Source organism: Anomaloglossus baeobatrachus, chromosome 1 (genome assembly GCF_048569485.1).
Source record: "Anomaloglossus baeobatrachus isolate aAnoBae1 chromosome 1, aAnoBae1.hap1, whole genome shotgun sequence".
Lineage (NCBI taxonomy): Eukaryota > Metazoa > Chordata > Amphibia > Anura > Aromobatidae > Anomaloglossus > Anomaloglossus baeobatrachus.
The window spans coordinates 798,428,331-798,447,665 of record NC_134353.1 but is presented as its reverse complement, the minus strand read 5'-3'; the positions used below and the strand labels follow the sequence as shown (position 1 = coordinate 798,447,665).

At 53.0% G+C, this 19,335-nt stretch overlaps 1 protein-coding gene across 1 annotated transcript in view; it reads left to right on the top strand.

Moving 5' to 3' along the window:
• The window catches only part of DCP2 (decapping mRNA 2), a 53,107-nt gene that overhangs the window by 17,964 nt on the left and 15,808 nt on the right, over positions 1-19,335 (top strand). Inside the window, exon 7 of the mRNA XM_075325009.1 lies at positions 4,565-4,672. Within this exon, the coding sequence (XP_075181124.1) occupies positions 4,565-4,672 (108 nt within the window). The remainder of the gene's footprint in view (positions 1-4,564; positions 4,673-19,335) is intronic.

The window sequence follows — 19,335 nt, the reverse complement described above, 5'->3', positions numbered from 1 at the left end:
TGTCCTGGACTCTGCGAGCCGTACGGCGGTTGCAGCCGCCAATTCGGTGGTACTCCGCAGGGCCTTGTGGCTACGGGAATGGAAGGCAGATTCTGTTTCCAAAAAGCGCTTAACCAGTTTGCCAATTTCTGGCGACCGATTGTTTGGTGAGCGTTTGGATGAAATCATCAAACAATCCAAGGGAAAGGATACATCCTTACCCCAGCCCAAACCGAACATACCCCAACAGAGGAAGGGGCAGTCGAGGTTTCGGTCATTTCGGGGCGCGGGCAGGTCCCAATTCTCCTCGTCCAAAAGGCCTCAGAAAGATCAAAGGAACTCTGACGCATGGCGGTCTAAGTCACGTCCTAAAAAGGCCACCGGAGGTGCCGCTACCAAAGCGGCTTCCTCATGACTTTCGGCCTCCTCACTCCGCATCTTCGGTCGGTGGCAGGCTCTCCCGCTTTTGCGACGCCTGGCTGCCACGGGTAAGAGACCGTTGGGTGAGAGACATTCTGTCTCACGGTTACAAGATAGAGTTCACCTCTCGTCCCCCGACTCGATTCTTCAGGTCATCCCCGCCTCCCGAGCGAGCCGAGGCTCTTCTGCAGGCGCTGGGCACTCTGAAGGCAGAAGGAGTGGTGGTCCCTGTTCCTCTTCAGCAACAGGGCCACGGTTTTTTACTCCAACTTGTTTGTGGTCCCAAAGAAGGACGGGTCTTTCCGTCCTGTCCTGGACCTGAAACTTCTCAACAAACACGTAACGACCAGGCGGTTCCGGATCTGGAATCCCCCCGCTCCGTCATCGCCTCAATGTCCCAAGGAGATTTCCTTGCATCGATCGATATCAAAGATGCTTATCTCCACGTACCGATTGCTCCAGAGCACCAGCGCTTCTTGCGCTTCGCCATAGAAAACGAACACCTGCAGTTCGTGGCACTGCCGTTTGGCCTGGCAACAGCCCCACGGGTTTTCACCAAGGTTATGGCTACTGTAGTAGCGGTCCTCCACTCTCAGGGTCACTCGGTGATCCCTTACTTGGACGATCTCCTGATCAAGGCACCCTCTCAAGAGGCATGCCAACACAGCCTCGACGCTACCCTGGAGACTCTCCAGAGTTTCGGGTGGATCATCAATTTTCCAAAGTCAAATCTGACACCGGCCCAATCGCTCACATACCTTGGCATGGAGTTTCATACCCTCTCAGCGATAGTGAAGCTTCCGCTGATCAAGCAGCGGTCACTACAGACAGGGGTACAATCTCTCCTTCAAGGCCAGTCACACCCCTTGAGGCGCCTCATGCACTTCCTGGGGAAGATGGTGGCAGCAATGGAGGCAGTTCCTTTCGCGCAGTTTCACCTGCGTCCTCTTCAATGGGACATCCTACGCAAATGGGACAGGAAGCCGACGTCCCTCGACAGGAACGTCTCCCTCTCTCAGGCGACCAAAGCTTCCCTTCGGTGGTGGCTTCTTCCCACTTCATTATCGAAGGGGAAATCCTTCCTACCCCCATCCTGGGAGGTGGTCACGACGGACGCGAGTCTGTCAGGGTGGGGAGCGGTTTTTCTCCACCACAGGGCTCAGGGTACGTGGACCCAGCAAGAGTCCTCGCTTCAGATCAATGTTCTGGAAATACGGGCAGTGTATCTTGCCCTGAAAGCGTTCCAGCAGTGGCTTGAAGGCAAGCAGATCAGAATTCAGTCGGACAATTCCACAGCGGTGGCATACATCAACCACCAAGGCGGCACACGCAGTCGGCAAGCCTTCCAGGAAGTCCGGCGGATTTTGATGTGGGTGGAAGCCACGGCCTCCACCATCTCTGGTGGAAAACTGGGAAGCAGATTATCTCAGTCGCCAGGGCATGGACGCAGGGGAATGGTCCCTTCACCCGGACGTGGTTCAGGAGATCTGTTGCCGCTGGGGGGTGCCGGACGTCGACCTCCTGGCGTCCCGGCACAACAACAAGGTACCGACGTTCATGGCACGGTCTCAAGATCCCAGAGCTCTGGCGGCAGACGCCTTAGTTCAGGATTGGTCGCAGTTTCAGCTCCCTTATGTGTTTCCTCCGCTGGCACTGTTGCCCAGAGTGTTACGCAAGATCAGGGCCGACTGCCGCCGCGTCATCCTCGTCGCTCCAGACTGGCCGAGGCGGTCGTGGTACCCGGATCTGTGGCATCTCGCGGTCGGCCAACCGTGGGCACTACCAGACCGACCAGACTTGCTATCTCAAGGGCCGTTTTTCCATCTGAATTCTGCGGCCCTCAACCTGACTGTGTGGCCATTGAGTCCTGGATCCTAGCGTCTTCAGGGTTATCTCAAGACGTCATTGCCACTATGAGACAGGCTAGGAAACCAACGTCCGCCAAGATCTACCACAGGACGTGGAAAATTTTCCTGCCGTGGTGCTCTGCTCAGGGTTTTTCTCCCTGGCCTTTTGCCTTGCCCACTTTTCTGTCCTTCCTTCAATCTGGACTGGAAAAGGGTTTGTCGCTCGGCTCCCTTAAGGGACAAGTCTCAGCGCTCTGTGTTTTTCCAGAAGCGCCTAGCCAGACTTCCACAGGTACGCACGTTCCTGCAGGGGGTTTGTCACATCGTTCCTCCTTACAAGCGGCCGTTAGAACCCTGGGATCTGAACAGGGTGCTGCTGGTTCTTCAGAAACCACCATTCGAGCCAATGAGAGATATTTCTCTCTCACGCCTTTCGCAGAAAGTGGTTTTTCTAGTAGCAGTCACTTCACTTCGGAGAGTGTCTGAGCTAGCAGCGCTGTCATGCAAAGCCCCTTTCCTGGTTTTTCACCAGGACAAGGTGGTTCTGCGTCCGGTTCCGGAATTTCTCCCTAAGGTGGTATCCCCCTTTCATCTCAATCAGGATATCTCCTTACCTTCTTTTTGTCCTCATCCAGTTCACCAATGTGAAAAGGATTTGCACTTGTTAGATCTAGTGAGAGCACTCAGACTCTACATTTCTCGTACGGCGCCCCTGCGCCGCTCGGATGCACTCTTTGTCCTTGTCGCTGGCCAGCGTAAAGGGTCACAGGCTTCCAAATCAACCTTGGCTTGGTGGATCAAGGAGCCAATTCTCGAAGCCTACCGTTCGGCTGGGCTTCCGGTTCCCTCAGGGCTGAAGGCCCATTCTACCAGAGCCGTGGGCGCGTCCTGGGCTTTGAGGCACCAGGCTACGGCTCAGCAGGTGTGTCAGGCGGCTACCTGGTCGAGCCTGCACACTTTCACGAAACACTATCAGGTGCATACCTATGCTTCGGCGGATGCCAGCCTAGGTAGACGAGTCCTTCAGGCGGCGGTTGCCCACCTGTAGGAAGAGGCCGTTTTACGGCTCTCTTACGAGGTATTATTTTACCCACCCAGGGACTGCTTTTGGACGTCCCAATTGTCTGGGTCTCCCAATGGAGCGACAAAGAAGAAGGGAATTTTGTTTACTTACCGTAAATTCCTTTTCTTCTAGCTCCAATTGGGAGACCCAGGGCCCGCCCCTGTTTTTTTGTGTACACATGTTGTTCATGTTGAATGGTTTCAGTTCTCCGATATTCCTTCGGATTGAAGTTACTTTAAACCAGTTTATAATTCTTTTTCCTCCTTCTTGCTTTTGCACCAAAACTGAGGAGCCCGTGGGAGCACGGGGGGTGTATAGGCAGAAGGGGAGGGGCTTAACACTTTTAAGTGTAATACTTTGTGCGGCCTCCGGAGGCATAGCCTATACACCTCAATTGTCTGTGTCTCCCAATTGGAGCTAGAAGAAAAGGAATTTACGGTAAGTAAACAAAATTCCCTTCTTTCCCTCCATTACCTTTGATTGTAAATGTTAATCAGGTTGCCAGTTTCAGTAAAGGCCACGTCTCACTAAGCAACATTGCTGCTGAGGCACGACTTTTGTGACGTAGCAGCGATGTTGCTAGCGATGTTGCTGTGTGAGACATGAGCAACAACCTGGCCCGTGCTGTGAGGTCGCTGGTTGTTGCTGAACGTCCTGGACCATTTTTTAGTTGTTGCTGTCCCGCTGTGAAGCGCACATCGCTGTGTGTGAGAGCGACAGAGCAACAACTGAATGTGCAGTGAGCAGGGAGCCGGCTTCTGCGGACGCTGGTAACCAATGTATATATCGGGTAACCAAGAAGTCCTTTCCTTGGTTACCCGATATTTACCTTTGTTACCAGCATCCGCCGCTCTCACGCTGTCAGTGCCGGCTCCCTGCTCCCTGCACACATAGCCAGACTACACATCGGGTAATTAACCCGATGTGTACTCTGGCTAGGAGTGCAGGGAGCCAGCGCTAAGCGGTGTGCGCTGGTAACCAAGGTAAATATCGGGTTGGTTACCCGATATTTACCTTAGTTACCAAGCGCAGCATCGCTTCCACGTGTCGCTGCTGGCTGGGGGCTGGTCACTGGTTGCTGGTGAGATCTGCCTGTGTGACAGCTCACCAGCAACCCGTGTAGCGGCGCTCCAGCGATCCCTGCCAGGTCAGGTTGCTGGTGGGATCGCTGGAGCGTCGCTTAGTGTGACGGTACCTTAAGAAAACATCAGATTGATTTCTATAACATGTAATGTTCTCCTCTTCTTCCCCTTAGACCATTGCGGGATTGGCTTCAGAGGAGACTGGGCGACTCATCAGATAGTGATAATGGATTGCTCTCCACTGGAAGTACACCATCAAAACCAAACGCAGAGAAATCCAGGTAGGACGCCTTTCATGTCCTGAATGTTTTTATGGATCACAATCTATCACTGCCTTATTTGGTTTAGTTTTGTGCAGGTGGCACCTCTTTAAGGTTTTGTTTTGAACTCCGTTGATTTCTCTATATACTATGTCGAGCCTTGGTAAACTATTTACATGGTTACATAGGTTGAAAAAAGACCTAGGTCTATCTAGTGCAACCTTCCTCCACCATTTATACATTTTGCCACTAAATCATTTGTAACCGACAATGTTACGTGTACAGAGCAAATCGTCCAGCCTTTTTAAAAGTTGTTAGTGTCGGCCATTACTACCTCTTGTGGTAGGGCATTCCACAGTCTGACTGCTCGAACTGTAAAGAACCCTTTCCTATTTAGCTTCCGGAATCCCTTTGTTTGTCCCCTGGTCCTTAGTATTGTCTTTGGAAGGAATAAGTCATGTGCCAGTCCTCTGTATTGACCACACAAGTATTTATACATATAAATGAGATCTCATCGGAGACGTCGTTTTTTTTTTTTTGTTTTTTTTTTTTGTGTTTTTTTTTCCCCCAAGCTAAAACAAGCCCAATAGTATAAGTTGGAGAATTGAGAAAATAGTCAAAAATTCAATTTATGGGCTAAAATAAATAAAATTTGACATGTGCATATGTATTCAGCCCTTTTGCTATGAATCCCCTAAAACTTTCTGGTGCAAGTAATTACCTTCATAAGTCACATGCTTAGTGAAAGGACGTCCCCCCCTGTGAGCAATCTAAATGTCACATGGTCTGTCAGTATTTTAATAGCGCTATATAAATGAACAAAAATAAATAAATATACGAAAATCAATGGCTTATAAGTATTTAAGCAGAATTCACAAAGCCAGGCAAGTCCACAGAAATAAGGCAGTGACTATGCAAAGTGGACCTCCAGGATCGAGAAATAAAGAAATGATGGATTATCAGAGATCACAAAACGAAGCGCATCCACAGAATTATTGCCGTAAATGATCGAGAGTTACCCCTCTTTATTATAATATAATCTCTGTCCGTTTGTTACCAGTCAAACCATAAACTCCATCAAAAGTGCATAGTCAAAGGGTTAACCCCAAGAAAGTGCTAGTGATAAAGCATTTTCCATGGAGCGAAACACCAGTTACCTTTTAATGTGGTATTCCAATCGCCATGATCCTATCCCAATATGTAGTACATGTAATATTAGCAAAAACCTCCAATTAGAATGCAGTATTTCTTCGGCGCTCCATTGGGAGACCCAGACGATTGGGTGTATAGCACTGCCTCCGGAGGCCACACAAAGCATTACACTAAAAAGTGTAAGGCCCCTCCCCTTCTGGCTATACACCCCCAGTGGGATCACTGGCTCACCAGTTTTCTGCTTTGTGCGAAGGAGGTCAGACATCCACGCATAGCTCCACTGTTTAGTCAGCAGTAGCTGCTGACTATATCGGATGGAAGAAAAGAGAGCCCATATAGGGCCCCCAGCATGCTCCCTTCTCACCCCACTTGTGGTTTGTAAGGTTGAGGTACCCATTGCGGGTACGGAGGCGGGAGCCCACATGCTGTTTTCCTTCCCCATCCCCCTGAGGGGCTCTGAGGAAGTGGGATCTTACCGGCCTCCAAGCCCTGAGGCCGGGCTCCGTCCACAGACCCATTGAACCTGCTGGATAAGGAGCCGGGGTACCGTTCAGGGACAAGGCCCTGCAACATTCAGGTACTCTGTGTCCCCCTGTGGCCTGGCCGCGCACACTCCAGACTTGCTGGGTGTGCTAGTGCGCCGGGGACAGTAGCGCTGCGCGCTGGGGTTTGAGTCACTGCAGCTTAGCTGAGTGACTTTACGTGTTGGGAACTACCGCGCCGGCCGCTCCGGGAGCGGCGGCGCGGCTGGGACTTGTAGTGCGCCGGGGACTTAGCGCCGACCGTGCTTTTACGACGGCGGCGCTTATAAATCTAGTCCCCGGCTTTTGCGGCCTAGCTCCGCTTCGTTCCCGCCCCCTCCCTGTCAATCAGGGAAGGGGACAGGCGTTGTGCAATCGTCAGCGCCGAGGGCTGGAGCCTTATTTACATGCTCCAGCCCTCTCACTGGGCACAGTGGGACGCAGGTTTCCCGCTTTTTGTCTGAGCACACCCAGGGCCCGCCCCCCCTCCACAGAGACGCCGGCAGCCATTCCTGCATGCAGTCTGGCTGGGGAAAGGACACAGGCTCTGGGAGACCCAGACAACGGATTTCTGGCGACCACACACCCGCGTTAAGCGGGCGGTAAGCAGCACATTCGTGCTGGCCCCACTAGTGCCACAGTGTTATTTGGTGTACTTTTTCCTGTACCAGATATATCTATATATATTGCACTGTAAGGTCGCTTCTTGGCTGTATACCCCTATTGCTCTGAGGAGACGACAACATGTCATCTGCAAAACGCAAGGATGCCAAGACACAGGCTGTGAACGCTGCTTGTGCCGCTTGTGGGGCTAATCTACCGGCAGGTTACAATGACCCCCATTGTGTGCAATGTTCGGTCCCTGTGCCACTTCGTCAGCCGGAGCCTATGGTGGTAGTGGCCCAGGCAGAGTCGCCGGTGAACCCTGTCCCGGTGACGGGGACAGAGTTTGCTGTTTTTGCTGACAGGATGTCTGTCACTATGACAAAAATCCTAGAGACCTTGCAGGCCAGGCCAGTTACTCAGTCCATGGACACTGCTGCGGCAATGTTCCCCGGTCCCCCTCAGTTGGAGTTAATCAGTGCTTCAAGGGGGTCCCAGGCATCTCAGCCTGACGGCTCTGATTCAGATGACAGTCCCAGGCAGCCTAAGCGTGCTCGCTGGGAGAGACCCCCCCACGTCATCACGCGGATCAGGGTCTCAGCGAGAAGAGTCTCTACATGATGAGACAGAGGAGGGTGATCAGGAGTCTAATCCTGAAACCGCTCTCAATCTGGATACTCCTGATGGTGACGCCATGGTAAATGACCTTATAGCGGCCATCAATAGACTGTTGGATATTTCTCCCCCAGCCCCTTCTGCAGAGGAGGCAGCTGCACAGCAGGAGAAGTTCCATTTCAGGTATCCCAAGCCTAAACTGAGTACTTTTCTGGACCACGCTGACTTCAGAGAATCAGTCCAGAAACACCATGCCTACCCAGATAAGCGTTTCTCCAAACGTCTTAAGGATACACGTTATCCCTTTCCCCCTGACGTGGTCAAACGCTGGACCCAGTGTCCAAAGGTGGATCCCCCAATCTCCAGGCTTGCAGCTAGATCCATAGTTGCAGTGGAAGATGGGGCTTCACTTAAAGATGCCAATGACAGACAGATGGACCTTTGGTTAAAGTCTGTCTATGAAGCTATTGGCGCGTCGTTTGCTCCAGCATTCGCGGCCGTGTGGGCACTCCAAGCTATTTCAGCTGGCCTGGCACAGGTGGACTCTATCATATGTCCAGCAGTGCCGCGAGTAGCGTCCCTAACCTCGCAAATGTCTGCGTTTGCGACTTACGCTATCAACGCTGTCCTGGACTCTACAAGCCGTACCTCAATTGCGTCTGCCAACTCTGTTGTCTTGCGCAGAGCCTTGTGGTTAAAGGAATGGAAAGCGGATTCTGCTTCCAAAAAATGTTTAACCAGCTTGCCGCTATCTGTAGATAGACTGTTTGGTGAACAATTGGCTGAAATCATTAAGCAATCCAAGGGTAAGGACTCCTCCTTACCCCAGCCCAGATCAAGCAAACCTCAACAGAGGAAGTGGCAGTCGAGGTTTCGGTCCTTTCGAGGCTCCAGCAAGACCCAATTCTCCTCGTCCAAAGGGACTCAGAAGGAGCAAAGGAGCTCAGATTCCTGGCGGGCTCAGTCACGCCCCAAGAAAGCAACCGGAGGAACCGCTTCCAAGGCGGCTGCCTCATGACTTTCGGCCTCAGCCCTCCGCATCCTCGGTCGGTGGCAGGCTCTCCCGCTTTTGCGACATTTGGCTGCCACAGGTCAAAGACCGGTGGGTAGCAGACATTTTGTCTCACAGGTACAGGATAGAATTCAGTTCTCGTCCTCCGCCTCGGTTCTTCAGAACCTCCCCTCATCCCGACCGAGCAGATGCCCTTCTGCAGGCGGTGTGCTCACTAAAAGCAGAAGGAGTGGTGATCCCTGTTCCTCTGCAGGAACAAGGGCAAGGTTTTTACTCCAATCTCTTCGTGGTTCCAAAAAAGGACGGCTCGTTCCGTCCTGTTCTGGACCTGAAGCTGCTCAACAAGCATGTGAACGCCAGGCGGTTCCGGATGGAATCCCTCCGCTCTGTCATTGCCTCAATGTCTCAAGGAGATTTCCTTGCATCAATAGACATCAAAGATGCTTATCTCCACGTGCCGATTGCTACAGAGCACCAACGTTTTCTACGTTTCGTGATAGGAGACGACCATCTCCAGTTCGTAGCTCTGCCATTTGGTCTGGCGACAGCCCCACGGGTTTTCACCAAGGTCATGGCGGCAGTGGTAGCAGTCTTGCATTCTCAGGGTCATTCGGTGATCCCTTACTTAGACGATCTACTTGTCAAAGCACCCTCTCAAGACGCATGCCAACACAGCCTGAATGTTGCGCTGGAGACTCTCCAGACTTTCGGGTGGATCATCAACTTTTCAAAGTCAAACCTGGCACCGACTCAATCACTAACGTATCTTGGCATGGAGTTTCATACTCTCTCAGCGATAGTGAAGCTTCCGCTGGACAAGCAGCGGTCTCTACGGACAGGGGTGCAGTCTCTCCTTCAGGGTCAGTCGCACCCCTTAAGGCGCCTCATGCACTTCCTAGGGAAGATGGTGGCAGCAATGGAGGCAGTCCCGTTCGCGCAGTTTCATCTGCGTCCACTTCAATGGGACATTCTCCGCCAGTGGGACGGGAAGACAACTTCCCTAGACAGGAAAGTCTCCCTTTCTCAGACGGCCAAGGATTCTCTGCTATGGTGGCTCCTTCCCACCTCATTAACGCAGGGAAGATCATTCCTGCCCCCATCCTGGGCAGTGGTCACGACAGACGCGAGTCTGTCAGGGTGGGGAGCAGTTTTTCTCCACCACAGGGCTCAAGGGACGTGGACTCAGCAGGAGTCCACCCTTCAGATCAATGTTCTGGAAATCAGGGCAGTGTATCTTGCCCTATTGGCCTTCCAGCAGTGGCTGGAAGGAAAGCAGATCCGAATTCAGTCGGACAACTCCACAGCGGTGGCATACATCAACCACCAAGGAGGGACACGCAGTCTGCAAGCCTTCCAGGAAGTCAGGCGAATTCTCATGTGGGTAGAGGAAAGAGCTTCCACCATATCAGCAGTTCACATCCCGGGCGTAGAAAACTGGGAAGCAGACTTCCTCAGTCGCCAGGGCATGGACGCAGGGGAATGGTCCCTTCACCCGGACGTGTTTCAGGAAATCTGCCGCCGCTGGGGGGTGCCGGACGTCGACCTAATGGCGTCTCGGCACAACAACAAGGTCCCGACCTTCATAGCGCGGTCTCGCGATCAAAGAGCTCTGGCGGCAGACGCCTTAGTGCAAGATTGGTCGCAGTTCCGGCTCCCTTATGTGTTTCCACCTCTGGCACTCTTGCCCAGAGTGTTACGCAAGATCAGATCCGATTGCGGCCGCGTCATACTCGTCGCCCCAGACTGGCCGAGGAGGTCGTGGTACCCGGATCTGTGGCATCTCACGGTCGGCCAACCGTGGGCACTACCAGACCGTCCAGACTTACTGTCCCAAGGGCCGTTTTTCCATCGGAATTCTGCGGCCCTGAACCTGACTGTGTGGCCATTGAGTCCTGTATCCTAGCGTCTTCAGGATTATCCCAAGGGGTCGTTGCCACCATGAGACAGGCTAGGAAGTCCACTTCTGCTAAGATCTACCACAGAACGTGGAAGATTTTCTTATCCTGGTGCTCTGCACAAGGAGTATCTCCCTGGCCATTCGCGTTACCTGTCTTTCTTTCCTTCCTGCAATCTGGGTTGGAAAAGGGCTTGTCGCTCGGCTCCCTTAAAGGGCAAGTCTCGGCACTATCCGTGTTTTTTCAGAAGCGTCTAGCACGACTTTCTCAGGTGCGCACGTTCCTGCAGGGGGTTTGTCATATCGTACCTCCGTACAGGCGGCCGTTAGATCCGTGGGATCTGAACAAGGTCCTTGTTACTCTCCAGAAGCCGCCCTTCGAGCCTCTGAGGGATGTGTCACTTTCTCGACTCTCACAGAAAGTGGCCTTTCTGGTAGCGGTCACGTCTCTTCGGAGAGTGTCTGAACTAGCAGCGCTGTCATCCAAAGCTCCTTTCCTGGTGTTCCACCAGGACAAGGTAGTGCTGCGCCCCATTCAGGAGTTTCTCCCTAAGGTGGTATCCTCTTTTCATCTTAATCAGGATATCTCCTTGCCTTCCTTTTATCCGCATGCAGTTCATCGGTATGAAAAGGATTTACATTTGTTGGATCTGGTGAGAGCACTCAGAATCTACATTTCCCGCACGGCGCCCCTGCGCCGCTCGGATGCACTCTTTGTCCTTGTCGCTGGTAAGCGCAAAGGGTCGCAGGCTTCCAAAGCCACCCTGGCTCGATGGATCAAAGAACCAATTCTTGAAGCCTACCGTTCTGCTGGGCTTCCGGTTCCATCAGGGCTGAAGGCCCATTCTACCAGAGCCGTGGGTGCGTCCTGGGCATTACGACACCAGGCTACGGCTCAACAGGTGTGCCAGGCAGCTACCTGGTCGAGTCTGCACACTTTCACCAAACATTATCAGGTGCATACCTATGCTTCGGCGGACGCCAGCCTAGGTAGAAGAGTCCTGCAGGCGGCAGTTGCCTCCCCGTAGGGGAGGGCTGTCTTTGCAGCTCTAACATGAGGTATTTCTTTACCCACCCAGGGACAGCTTTTGGACGTCCCAATCGTCTGGGTCTCCCAATGGAGCGCCGAAGAAGAAGGGAATTTTGTTACTTACCGTAAATTCCTTTTCTTCTAGCTCCTATTGGGAGACCCAGCACCCGCCCTGTTGTCCTTCGGGATGTTTAGTTGTTTTTCGGGTACACATGTTGTTCATGTTGAATGGTTTTCAGTTCTCCGATGTTACTTCGGAGTGAATTTGTTTAAACCAGTTCTTGGCTTTCCTCCTTCTTGCTTTTGCACTAAAACTGGTGAGCCAGTGATCCCACTGGGGGTGTATAGCCAGAAGGGGAGGGGCCTTACACTTTTTAGTGTAATGCTTTGTGTGGCCTCCGGAGGCAGTGCTATACACCCAATCGTCTGGGTCTCCCAATAGGAGCTAGAAGAAAAGGAATTTACGGTAAGTAACAAAATTCCCTTCTTTTCTTCTGAAAAGCTGTCAATTACCTCATGTGCAGGGCATTACAGTAGCTTAGGTTTCCAAAGTTACAGCCATGTGTATAGGGACAGTTAGTTGTTAGTGGTTGTAACCATGGATACCTAAGCTATTGCCATGCCTGCACATGAGATTAGTGACAGCATATCAGGAGAACTATACTACATTTCCACTTGGAGGTATTTGCTAATGTGTTATTTTTACACCTACTACATATTGGTATAGGATCTAAGATGGGAATAACCCTTTTGAGTATAAATTTCTGATACCCCCCCCCCACACACACACACACACACACACACACACACACACACACACACACACACACCCACCCATCAGAGAAAGCCTACACTTATAGCCAGAGGCTTGTACCCACAAGATGCCATTGAGGCAGTATTACTGGTAATCTTTTATAGCAACTGTGTCCCCATTGCTCACCTGTGTTATATTAGCTGGGCCACTTGTGACCACATCGCCCGGTGGCCCAGAAGTCACAGTGCGTGTGCATCAAGTGATCTGATTGGATGCCGAGCAGGAAGGGAAAGGAATCAATGTCACAGATCACATGTGCGCCCGCAGGAGGCAGGAGCCACCATATTCGAAGTGGGAATAGCAAGGCAAAAGTTTATGGCACCGCTGTAGGATACACCATAATATTTAAAGAAGTTCTCATCTAATATATAAAGCTGAATGTGTGTATGTCCGGGATTGGCATCTGCACCGTCGCAGCTACAGCCACAAAATTTTGCACACTCACAGTTCTGGACCCCGAGAGCGTCATAGGCTATGTTTTGAGGGGAAATTTTAGCCTCCATTAAAGCGAATGGAGCTGGGAGCCACAGTGCAGCCAGAACTTCAGACGAATGCGCAGCCACGCCCTTATATGGAATGTTGGCATGTCACAATGCAGACAGGGAAAGGGGCAGACACAGACAGGGAAAGGGGCAGACACAGACAGGGAAAGGGGCAGACACAGACAGGGAAAGGGGCAGACACAGAGACATACAGAGGGGGAGACAGACAGAGAATGGGAGAGAAACAGAGAGACAGTTACTATCCTGGGCGTTAATATATTCGATTTATACATTCTATCCCGGGAATGTTAATACATTCTATTCTGTTAACAACAGTTATTTACCCGGGCGAAGCCAGGTAGTACAGCTAGTTATTCATATAGTGCATGTAAGTTTTCTTTATCGTTCCTTTGGGAGACCCAGACCTTGGGTGTATAGCTTCTGCCTCCGGAGGACACACAAAGTACTACACCTAAAAGGTGTAGCTCCTCCCTCTGAGCCTATACACACCCCCTGGTGAACCAGTCACAACCAGTTTTTCGCTTTGTGTTCAGGAGGCATACATCCACACATGCGTTCTCATATGATTTTTTTTTTTTTCCTTTTTTTTTTCTTCCTTTTTTTGGAAGAAGATTGAAGAACTGCGGGTCCACGTCTGGACTCCCGGCATGTCCCTTCTCACCCCACTGTGTCGGTGGTGTTGTAAGGTTGATTTCCAAGGCTGGAGCCTTACATGCCGTGCTCCTTCACCATCCCTCCTGGGCTCTGGATTGAAGTGGGAGCCAGCACGGTCTCCATGCCTGGCAGGAGACCGGTCTCCGGCCACAGCCCCTTGAGGACCCTGCTGGACCGGAGCACTTACCCCCAGGGACCTGGCCCTGCGTCTCAGCAGCTAAGTACCTTGAGACGTTCATATGTTGGGGGTCCCTGTCATTTATTGTGGGGGGAGAGTGTGTTTACTGTGTTTTTTAGCATTTCCGGCCGGTTCTCTGGCTTTTCGCTCGAGAACCGCGCCGATGGTGCCTGCGCGTCGGCCTTGCTGCTTAAATTTAGGCCCCGGCTTCACCGGAGGCCTAGTTTTTGTTACCAGCCCTCGCATGTCACTCATGCTGAGGGACGGCATGGCCCCTCCCGGTGGCCGTCCTGCACAGGGGAGTGACCCTCCTCACTGCTTGTGTGCGACTCCTCCCCCAACCCCCCCCCCCCCCTTGCAGGTCTCTACAGCCTTCCAGATACCGCCCTTCCTACAGGGACGCCCGAGGTTCCGCCCCCTCTCTTCGTTCCGGCGGCCATCTTCTTGGGCAGGTTTCACTCTGTTCTGGCCCGTCCTGCACTCTGCATCCCTGCTGAGGTGCTGTGCATTGGGGGTCCGGGCTTTGGGATCTGGAGGGCACACAACACCGCTGCCAGCGGTCTGGTAAGACACAGCCGGTCTCCGGTTGTGGACCTCTGCTATATTCTCCCTGGGATTCATTCCTTTTATAGAAGCTGTTTCCCGCCACTCAGGCAGCATGTCTCACACAAGGAGCAAGGTTCCAAAGTTTTATGCTGTATGTGCTGCATGTAAGCTGCCGCTGCCTGAAGCGAGCACCTATCCACATTGTGAGGTCTGCTCTAACTTGGAGGTGCCACGGCCTGGGGTCTCGGCCCCAGTGGTCTCTCAGGCTGCCCCTGCACATGAGGCTGAACCCCCGGCCTGGGTAGAGTCTCTTTCTAGGTCTATTTCCCAGTCATTTGCTGAGTCCATGGGACTTCTGTCCAGGACTTTGATGAATATGCATCAGCCCCCTCCACAGGGTGCCTCTAATGCTCTTGCTAAGGGGTCTTTAGGACTGGAGCTCACAGAGGATTCATCATCAGGGCACGAACCCCGTCCGTCTAAGAGGCTCCGCACGGTTCCCTCTCCCTCCTCATCCCGTGGCTCTGATTCAAGGGCTGAGGACTCGCAGGATGAGGAGGATGCCTATACAGGGGGCTCGGAGGCTAACTCCATGTGCCCCATTGTTCCTTCCGAGGGTGACTCAGAATTTAGTGACTTGATTGAGATCCAGTACAGAATTAATGGAAGCAATCTGCCAGTATCAGAGGAGCAACCCTCTCTGGCAGAAAAGCACCAGTTTACCTCGCCTAAGAGAGTAAAGAGTGTGTTCTTTAACCACTCCAGTTTTCAGGCCGCTGTGACCAAACCTAGGGTCTGTCCTGACAAACGCTTCCCAAAGCGTGGTTCTGATGACCGTTTTCCTTTTGCACCTGAGGTGGTCAAGGAGTGGGCTCACTCCCCAAAGGTTGACCCTCCGGTGTCTAGGCTCTCAGCCCGGACCGTTGTGTCGGTGGCTGATGGCACTTCCCTTAAGGATGCCACTGACCGTCAGATTGACCTTCTGGCCAAATCCGTGTATGAAGCGGTGGGTGCCGCGTTTTCTCCAACTTTTGCAGCAGTGTGGGCCCTCAAAGCCATCTCTGCTTCTCTAGAGGAGATGCATTCCCTCACCAGGGAATCTATGCCCGAGATGGTTGCCTTAACTTCTCAAGCTTCAGCTTTTTCTTCTTATGCCATGTCTGCCATGCTGGAGGCTTCTCACCACGCTGCGGTGGCTTTGGCTAATTCCCTCGTTATCCGCAGGACCTTGTGGCTTCGAGAGTGGAAGGCAGATGCTTCTTCAAAGAAGTACCTTGCTTGACTCCCTTTTGCTGGTTCTCGGCTGTTCGGTGAACAGCTCGATGAAATTATTAAAGAGGCTACTGGCGGGAAGAGTACTTCCATGCCACAAACCAAGACCAGGAAAACTGCCCAGGGTAGGATTCAGTCGAGGTTTCGCTCCTTTCGTTCCTCCAACTGGTCGTCCTCTAAGCCCTCCGCCTCGTCCGCTAACTCAGCCAAGGACCAGAAATCCAGCTGGTACTCCAGGGAGCGTCCGCAGAAGGCCGCAGGAGGTCCTGCCACTAAGGCAGCCTCCTCGTGACTCTCTGTCCGATCCAGCCACGTCCTTAGTCGGTGGCAGGCTCTCCCACTTTGGCGACGCTTGGTTTCAACAAGTCTCCGATCAGTGGGTGAGAGATATCATTTCTCACGGCTACAGGATAAAATTCTCTTCCAGCCCGCCAAACAGATTTTTTTCTCTCAACTCCCCCCTGCTCCAGGGCCGCCGCCTTTTCACAGGCCGTGGCAGCCTTGCAGGCCAACGGAGTAATTGTACCAGTTCCCGCCCGGGAACGGTTCAGAGGTTTCTACTCAAACCTCTTCCTAGTTCCCAAAAAGAACGGTACCTTCAGGCCCATCCTGGATCTCAAGCTTCTCAACAAGCATGTTCGGGTGCGGCACTTTCGCATGGAGTCCCTGCGATCAGTCATTGCCTCAATGACCCAAGGGGATTTCCTGGCGTCCATCGACATCAGAGATGCCTATCTGCATGTGCCCATTGCGGTTTCACACCAGCGTTGGCTACGCTTTGCAATAGGAGAAGATCATTTCCAATTCGTGGCTCTCCCCTTCGGGTTAGCCACGGCCCCTCGGGTATTCACAAAGGTCATGGCAGCAGTGATTGCGGTTCTGCACCTCCAGGGGTTGGCAGTGCTCCCTTATCTGGACGACCTTCTAGTCAAAGCGCCATCCAGCGCAGACTGTTAGCGGAGTGTCTCGCTCACTCTCAGCACTCTAGCCCAATTCGGGTGGCTTGTCAATCTTCCCAAATCCACTCTGACTCCGACCCAGAGTCTCACGTACCTAGGGATGCAGTTCGAGACTCTGCCGGCTCTTGTGAAGTTGCCCTTAGACAAACAGCTGTCACTCCAGTTGGCGGTGCGCTCTCTCCTGAGGCCCCGCCGTTATACCCTCAGGCGTCTGATGCAGGTGCTGGGTCAAATGGTGGCGTCCATGGAGGCTGTTTCCTTTGCCCAGTTCCATCTGCGCCCCCTGCAGCTGGACATTCTCCGCTGTTGGGACAAGCGCCCTTCCTCCTTACACAGGTTAGTGGCTCTGTCGCCGCGGACCAGGAGCTCTCTTCAGTGGTGGCTTCGGCCCCTCTCCCTGTCCCAAGGGCGCTCCTTCCTGGCTCCGTCCTGGGTGATTCTCACCACGGATGCCAGTCTATCCGGCTGGGGAGCAGTATGTCTCCACCACAGAGCACAGAGCACAGGGCACTTGGACTCCGTCCGAGTCAGCCCTTTCAATCAATGTGCTGGAAATCAGAGCCCTACTTCTAGCTCTCCTAGCATTTCACCATCTGCTGGCGGGCAGGCACATTCGAGTCCAGTCAGACAACGCGACAGCGGTTGCCTACATCAACCATCAAGGCGGGACACGCAGCCGCCTGGCAATGATGGAGGTACAACGCATTCTTCAATGGGCGGAGGACTCCAGGTCCACCATATCCGCAGTCCACATCCCAGGCGTGGACAACTGGGAGGCAGATTATCTAAGCCGTCAAAGCGTGGACGGTGGCGAGTGGTCCCTGCACCCGGCAGTATTTCAGTCGATCTGCCACAAATGGGGCACTCCGGACGTGGACCTAATGGCATCCCGTCACAACAACAAAGTTCCTGTTTACGTGGCTCGCTCCCACGATCCTCAGGCCTTCGCCGCGGACGCTCTGGTTCAGGACTGGTCCCAGTTTCGTCTGTCCTACGTGTTTCCCCCTCTAGCTCTCTTGCCCAGAGTCCTGCGCAAGATCAGATTGGAGGGTCGTCGAGTCATCCTCATTGCACCGGACTGGCCCAGGCGAGCTTGGTATCCGGACCTGCTCCAACTGTCCGTAGAGATGCCGTGGCCTCTCCCGGACCGTCCAGACCTACTCTCGCAAGGTCCGTTCTTCCGCCCGAATTCTGCGGCCCTCAAATTGACGGCGTGGCTCTTGAGTCCTCGATTTTGATGGCTTCTGGTATTCCCCCTGAAGTTATCTCCACTATGACTCGGGCCCGTAAGTCTTCGTCAGCTAAGATCTATCACAGGACTTGGAAAATTTTCCTGTCCTGGTGTCGCTCTACCGGACATTCTCCTTGGCCATTCTCCTTGCCGACCCTTCTGTCTTTTCTACAGTCCGGTCTGCAGCTAGGTCTGTCCCTCAACTCTCTCAAAGGACAGGTTTCGGCCCTGTCAGTCCTGTTCCAGCGGCGTCTCGCTCGGCTGGCTCAGGTCCGCACCTTCATGCAGGGCGCGTCTCACATCAACCCGCCTTACCGGCGGCCCTTGGACCCCTGGGACCTTAACTTGGTTCTCACGGTCTTGCAGAAACCCCCCTTTGAGCCCCTTAGGGAGGTTTCTTTGTATCGTCTCTCACAGAAAGTGGCCTTTCTGGTTGCTATAACTTCTCTCAGGAGAGTTTCTGATTTGGCTGCGCTCTCCTCAGTCACCCTTTTTGGTCTTTCATCAAGACAAGGTGGTTCTCCGTCCGACTCCGGACTTCCTTCCTAAGGTGGTCTCTCCTTTCCACCTTAACCAGGACATTACTTTACCTTCCTTCTGTCCGGCCCCTGTTCATCACTTTGAAAAAGCTCTACATACTCTAGATCTGGTGCGTGCTCTCCGGATCTATGTGTCTCGCACCGTTGCGCTCAGGCGGTGCACCTCTCTTTTTGTGCTAACCACAGGTCGGCGCAAGGGCCTTCCTAATTCTAAGCCGACCTTAGCCCGTTGGATTAGGTCGACCATTTCGGACGCCTACCAAAGTTCGCAGGCTCCTCCCCCGCCGGGGATCAAAGCGCACTCGACCAGGGCTGTCGGTGCCTCTTGGGCTTTTCGGCACCAGGCTACGACTCAGCAAGTCTGTCAGGCTGCCACTTGGGCTAGTCTGCATACCTTCTCGAAGCACTACCAAGTGCATGCTCATGCTTCGGCAGATGCGAGCTTGGGCAGACGCATCCTTCAGGCGGCGGTCGCCCATTTGTGAAGTTAGGTTTCTGCCTACTTCTTAGTTTTTTTGTTTCTTCCCACCCAGGGACTGCTTTGGAACGTCCCAAGGTCTGGGTCTCCCAAAGGAACGATAAAGAAAAAGAGAATTTTGTTTACTTACCGTAAATTCTTTTCTTTGTCGCTCCATTGGGAGACCCAGACAATTGGGTGTATAGCTTCTGCCTCCGGAGGCCACACAAAGTATTACACCTTAAAAAAAGTGTAACCCCTCCCCTCTGCCTATACACCCTCCCGTGCATCACGGGCTCCTCAATTTTATGCTTTGTGTTGAAGGCACACATCCACTCATGCTCCCATTTTAGTCAGCAGCAGCTGCTGATTTTATCGGTTGGAAGAAAAGAGGGCCCCCACAGGGCCCCCGGCATGCTCCCTTCTCACCCCACTAAGTCGGCGGTGCTGTTAAGGTTGAGGTACCCATTGCGGGTACAGAGGCTGGAGCCACATGCCGTTTTCCTTCACCATCCCTTAGAGGCTCTGGGAGAAGTGGGATCCTAACCGGTCATCCATTCACTGGGACCGGGCTCCCTCCGCAGCCCCTGTGGAAATCTGCCGGACAGGAGACTTTGTATCATCAGGGACAGGGCCCTGCATCTAAAGGTACTCTGTGTCCCCATGGGGACGGTGCATGGAGCGCTTGTTTCACAGACGCTGCA